Genomic DNA, 6638 nt, shown 5'->3' on the forward strand with positions numbered 1-6638 from the left:
GACCCAGGTTAAGGTGGGGGCCGTTCCATCACACGTGGTGTTGAAGGAGCAGGTCATGTTCACAGGCTTTCCTGCCACCAATTCAGCAGCGAATATCGTGGGTTTATCTGTGAAATCTAACACACAGAGAAACAAATACTGTTAGTTAAATATCACTGGATACATCGGTTCACATCGAAATCCCAGTCCCACACGAGCAAGGATGTTTTTACATGGTATAGAAGTGTGAAAACCCACACCTCCAGATTCAGGCACAGTTTCTTCCCAACTGTTATCAGGCAACTGAATCATCGTTTAGTGCAAGGTAAAGCCAGCAAAGTGCAATCAAGGATAGTCCGATGGGTCACCAGTGATGTCGACAGTAGTTCAACACTGCTCTCTGGTTGTGGTAGGTTGGTTCAGTTGCCTGATAACAGCTGGGAGAAACTGTTGAGTGAATGAGTGAATTATACAGAGCACTTACCAGTAACACTGAGCTGTGTTGCAGGGCGGTAGCTGTAATCATTACTCCCTTTGAATTCAACTCTGAATAAATAAGGACCTGCATCTTGCTGCGTGACGTTGTCTATAACCAGGGAACAGTCGTTGTCTTTCAGGATTCCTGACAGCCGGGTCCGATGCTGAAACTTTGTTGATGCTAGACTGTGATTCCCGGAGTGGAAGGCTACAGGACCTTTGTTGTCGTGCAACTCACTGTTAAACCAGATTCCAGTCCGTGGTTTACTGTTCAGTTCCGACGGGTATCTGTAGTGACACGGAATCCGTGCACACAAACCATTCTGCGCTGTCACAGCTCCGGGAGTGTCCGCTCTCCACTCTCCCGACACCAAGGCTGAGGAGAGAAGGAACAATCTTTAGCAGTGAACACCCTGTCAGTTCACTGGACTTTCCACACCGTTTATCCTGCACTGTGGACCTGGTGTGAACAGAGCGGAGAAGAGCAGCATCGTGGCGTAGTGGTAGAGCCTCCCTCCTCACCGCCCCTCCCCCAGTGCATCACTCCCTCCTCACCGCCCCTCCCCCAGTGCATCACTCCCTCCTCACCGCCCCTCCCCCAGTGCATCACTCCCTCCTCACCGCCCCTCCCCCAGTGCATCACTCCCTCCTCACCGCCCCTCCCCCAGTGCATCACTCCCTCCTCACCGCCCCTCCCCCAGTGCATCACTCCCTCCTCACCGCCCCTCCCCTGGTGCATCACTCCCTCCTCACCGCCCCTCCCCCTGTGCATCACCCCCTCCTCACCGCCCCTCCCCCAGTGCATCACTCCCTCCTCACCGCCCCTCCCCCAATGCATCACTTCCTCCTCACTGCCCCTCCCCCAGTGCATCACTCCCTCCTCACCGCCCCTTCCCCAGTGCATCACTCCCTCCTCACCGCCCCTCCCCCAGTGCATCACTCCCTCCTCACCGCCCCTCCCCCAGTGCATCACTCCCTCCTCACCGCCCCCTCCCACAGTGCATTAATCCCTCCTCACCGCCCCTCCCCCAGTGCATCACTCCCTCCTCACCGCCCCCCCCCCAGTGCATCACTCCCTCCTCACCGCCCCTCCCCCAGTGCATCACTCCCTCCTCACCGCCCCTCCCCCAGTGCATCACTCCCTCCCCCAGTGCTTCACTCCCTCCCCCAGTGCATCACTCCCCGTAAACACTTCTGAGTTGCTGCTGATGGTACCTTGGAGAAGGGAGAGGAGGAAGAACGATCTTCCGATCATTGTCTGATCCCAGATATCCCGTCAGTTACCCGATCTCCCGGTCTGGAAGAGAAAGTTATTGCAGTAAAACTCCAGCAACCAATATACATTAAGCAACATGGATGCAATGCTGAGGCTCTATGAGGCGCTGGTGAGGCCGCATTTGGAATATTGTGAGGAATTTGAGCCCCGCATCTGATGAAGGATGTGCTGGCTCTGGAGAGGGTCCAGAGGAGGTTTACAAGAATGGTCCCAGGAATGAGTGTGTTTACATATGAGAGCGTTTGTCGGCACTGGGCCTGTACTAGCTGGAGTTTAGAAGAATGAGGGAGGACCGCATTGAAACTTACCGAATAGTGAAATGCTTGGATAGCTTGGATGTGGATAGGACTTTTCCACTAGTGGAAGGGGTCACAGCCGATGAATTCAACGTTCTTCTAGGAAGGAGATGAGGAGGAATTTCTCTAGTGAGAGGGTGGTGAATCTGTGGAATTTTTGCCACAGAAGGCTGTGGCGGCCCAGTCAGTGGATACTGTTAAGGCAGAGATAGATAGATTGCGAATTCGTACGGTTGTCAGGGGTTATGGGGAGAAGGCAGGAGAATGGGATTAGTAGGGAGAGATGGATCAGCCATGATTAAAAGGCGGAGTAGATTTGATGGGCTGAATGGCCTAATTCTGCTCCTATCACATGTCCGTAAATATCACCAACAGCATACGCTGCACCAACTACATTGAAGCTGTGGTCAATAAAGCAAACTGATGTCTCATCGTGCTCAAAAGATGAAGGAAGTTCAGCTTTTCTCCAGTGACTCACACCAACTTCTCCACATGAACTGTGAAAGAACACTGTTAGGTTGCATTACACATTGGTTTGGGACCAGGTCTGCCCAAGACCACAAGAAATTGCTCAGAGCTTAGTTTAGTTTAGAGATACAGCACAGAAACAGGCTCCCACGACCCACCCAGTCCATGCCGACCACTTCACACACTAGTTCTATTTTACTTTTTGAGATACAACACAGAAACTGGACCTTTACCCCACCGTGCCCGCATAACCATCGATCACCCGTTCACACACTAGTTCTGTGTTTAGTCTAGAGATACAACGTGGAAACAGGCCCTTCGACCCATCGAGTCTGTGCTGACCAGCGATCCCCCGCACACTAACACTACCCTACACACACTAGGGACAATTTACAATGTTGCCAAGCCAATTAGGCTACAAACCTGCATGTCATTGGAAAGAAGGGGGAAGGGGTGTGTGGGGAGGGTGTTTGTGGGGTTGCGTGGCTAGGGGGTGTCGTGTGGGTAGGGGAGGGCGTGTGTGCGGGTGTGGGGGAGGGGGTGTGTGGGGGGTGAGTGTGGGGGGGAGTGTGTGGGGGGAGTGTGGGGGTGAGTGTGGGGGGAGAGTGTGGGGGGTGAGTGTGGGGGTGAGTGTGGGGGGGGGTGTGGGGGAAGTGTGGGGGGTGAGTGTGGGGGGGTGTAGGGGACGGGGGGTGTTTGGGGGCGGGGAAGGGTGTGTGTGGTGTGTGGGGGAGGGAGTTGGGGAAGGTGGGGTGGGGAGGGGGATGTGTGGGAGAGGTGGGTGTAGGGGACGGGGGGGTGTAGGGAAGGGGGGGTGTAGGGGACGGGGGGGTGTAGGGGACGGGGGGGTGTAGGGGACGGGGGGTGTAGGGGACGGGGGGGTGTAGGGGACGGTGGGGTGTAGGGGACGGGGGGTGTAGGGGACGGGGGGGTGTAGGGGACGGGGGGGTGTAGGGGACGGGGGGTGTAGGGGACGGGGGGGTGTAGGGGACGGGGGGGGGTAGGGACGGGGGTGTAGGGGACGGGGGGGTGTAGGGGACGGGGGGGTGTAGGGGACGGGGGGGGTGTAGGGGACGGGGGGGGGGGTGTAGGGGACGGGGGGTGTAGGGGACGGGGGGTGTAGGGGACGGGGGGGTGTAGGGGACGGGGGTGTAGGGGAAGGGGGGGTGTAGGGGACGGGGGGTGTAGGGGACGGGGGGGGTAGGGGACGGGGGGTGTAGGGGGCGGGGGGGGGGTGTAGGGGACGGGGGGGGGGTGTAGCGGACGGGGGGGATGTGAAGGGAAGGGGGGGGGGAGTAGGGAAGGTGGGTGCAGGGGAGGGGGATGTGGGAGTGGGGTCAACAGCCCACACTCTGCTGCTTTAGCTTTGTTCTCGGCAGCTTCTGGACGGGCGACATCTGAACCGTTTTTGAGCAAATTTAAAAACAACACAGTGGGGAAGTGGTCAAGATGAGAGTTTTAGTAATAGTGTAGACAGAACATAGATTGTATCAGGATGCATCGCAACTTGCTTTGGGCACAGCTCTATCCAAGATTGCAACAGGTCCTTCGGCCCACCATGTTCATGCCAACCCTTTTTTCAGCCCATCTATTGGTATGATTGTACATTTGCCATGTGTACCAGAATTCAGTGTTTGCACACAACCCAGGCAAGTCGTACTGTATAAGGTCATAAGTGATAGGAGCAGAATTAAGCCATTCGGCCCATCAAGTCTGCTCCACAATTCAATCATGGCCGATCTATCACTATCTCCGAACCCCATTCTCCTGCCTTCTCCCCATAACCTCTGACACCAGTACAAATCAAGAATCTATCCGTCTCTGCCTTAAATAATCCACTGACTTAGCCTCTACAGTCTACTGTGGCAAAGAATTCCACAGATTCACCACCCTCTGACTGAAGATGTCCTTCCTCATCTCCTTCCTAAAAGAACATCCTTTAATTCTGAGGCTGTAATCTCTAGTCCTAGACTCTCCCACTAGTGGAAACATCCTCTCCACGTTCACTCTATCCAAGCCTTTCACTATTCTGTATGTCCCCCCCTCATTCTTCTAAACTCCAGTGAGTCCAGGCCCAGTGCTATCAAACGCTCATCATATGTTAACCCACTCATTCCTGGGATCATTCATGTAAACCTCCTCTGGACCCTCTCCAGAGCCAGCACATCCTTCCTCAGATATGGCGCCCAAAATTGCTCACAATATTGAGTACAATATATACTGAGAATCATGGGAGAGGGAGACACAGAAATACCTTTCTGTCCTGGGCCTCCTTCACTGTTAGAGTCAGGCCCAACACAAATTGGGGAACAGCACCTCATATTACTCTTGGGCAGCTTACATCGGTACGATTATCTACTTCTCTAAGTCCGTAGCCTTGCTTTCCCTCTTTCTCCATCCCTCCCCTTTCCTATTCTACAACCAGTCTGACGTCCCCTTGATTAAATCTTATCTCTGTTTGCTTCGTTGTCACCTTCTCCTAGCTAACAATGATCTAATCTACATTTTCATCCAACCTCATTCTCTTTGCCTTGTTTTCACACCTTTCACTCCCTTATCTCTGTGTCTCTCTCCCTCCCCTGACTCTCAGTCTGGAGAACGGTCTTGACCCAAAACATCACCCATTCCTTCTCTCTGATTCTCAGATTCGGGGACAGTTTCTTCCCAGCTGTTATCAGGCAACTGAATCATCCTACCACAACCAGAGAGCAGCGCTGAACTACTGTCTACCTTTTTGATGACCCTCGGACTATCCTTGATCTGACTTTGCTGGTTTTACCTTGCACTAAACGCTATTCCCCTATCTGTACACTGTAAATGGAACAATTGTAATCATGTGTAGGATGGAACTGCAGATGCTGGTTTAAACCGAAGTTAGACACAAAATGCTGGCTTAACTCAACGGGACAGGCAGCATCTCTGGAGAGAAGGAATGGGTTTTCACACCTTACCCTTCCATATCTCTAAACTCTGGATAGAAGAAATGGGTGACACTTCGTGTCAAAACCCTTCTTCTATCCGGAGATGCTGCTTGTCTTGCTGTTACTCCAGCTCTTTGTGTCTATCTTTGGTGTGAACCAGCATCTGCAGTTACCTTAATACACAAAGTATTTCAGTGATCAGACTCTGCACAAAGTCGCAACTCAGCCGAACTGGTGGTTGTTCATGGGAACGAGCGACAGACACGGAATTACGTACCTGGGTTCTGTCCGCTGGTCGAGTATCGACTGACAAACACTCAGGGAGCCAGTGTCCTCATCCTCAGCAGCCGTCACTTTGTGGAGAACACAAATGTGTAGAGGGGTAGATTAGCATCCGGAAACGGAAGTAAAATAAGGAAGTATTCTTTTATCAGCAAATGGTTAAGTAAGTAAGTAAATAAGTTTATTGGTCAAGTATCCATATACAAAGAATTTGCCTTGGTGCTCCGCCCACAAGTAACAACATGACATACAGTGACAGACTGAGGTCAGGCTGTGAGTGGGTGTGAAATGTTGGCTGGGGTGGGAAATGGTCCAGTCTTTTCATACTGCAGTCTTGCCTTAATTAGGTGAGAAGTGGTGAATGGGAAGGAGTGGGTGCAGGGTCGATTCTTTGCAGACTGGGGTCTGGCTGTGTTAGTTGGGGAGGGGGGGAGGGAGTACCAGGGTTACATTTCTGATTTTCAAACCTGCAGTAAAACTCATTCAGGTGGTTGGTCAGCTGACGATTGTCCAAAGAGCGGGGGACTATCCTCTTATAGTTATTAATTTCTTGCAAGCCGTTCCAAACTGAAGAAGAATCACTAGCTGAGAACTTGCTCCTCAACTTCTCAGAGTAGGGACTTCCGGCGGCGTCATGGAGAATTAAGGCGCGGCATTGAGCTTCTCCCCCGTAAAAAAATTGTAAAAGCCGTTTTAAGTCAGCACCGATTTTAAAAAAGCTCACCGAAGTCGCCTGGTGTTGTGTAAGGGTGATATCATCAGAAGGTGACGTGAAAATCGGGGAGCTTAATGGTGAAATCGGGTGTTTAAATGAGTTTAAATGAGCAGAGATAATCGTTCAAGGGCGCCAGAGAAAAATACTATCAGCCTTCAGCTCGAGGAAGTATTGGATACTCTGCAAACGACAGAAGAAGGTTCAGAAGAAGAAGATTCTTACAG

The 6638-nt window shown here is 52.4% G+C and overlaps 1 protein-coding gene across 1 annotated transcript in view; it reads right to left on the reverse strand.

Moving 5' to 3' along the window:
* The window catches only part of LOC116968016 (myelin-associated glycoprotein-like), a 9087-nt gene extending 8140 nt beyond the window's left edge, over nt 1-947 (reverse strand). Inside the window, exons 1-3 of the mRNA XM_033014648.1 lie at nt 917-947; nt 464-832; nt 4-116 (exon numbers count right to left, since the gene is read on the reverse strand). Coding sequence (XP_032870539.1) covers nt 4-116; nt 464-832; nt 917-947 — 513 coding nt within the window. The remainder of the gene's footprint in view (nt 1-3; nt 117-463; nt 833-916) is intronic.
* Nucleotides 948-6638: the final 5691 nt, after the last annotated feature.

Source organism: Amblyraja radiata, chromosome 43, assembly GCF_010909765.2.
Source record: "Amblyraja radiata isolate CabotCenter1 chromosome 43, sAmbRad1.1.pri, whole genome shotgun sequence".
NCBI lineage: Eukaryota > Metazoa > Chordata > Chondrichthyes > Rajiformes > Rajidae > Amblyraja > Amblyraja radiata.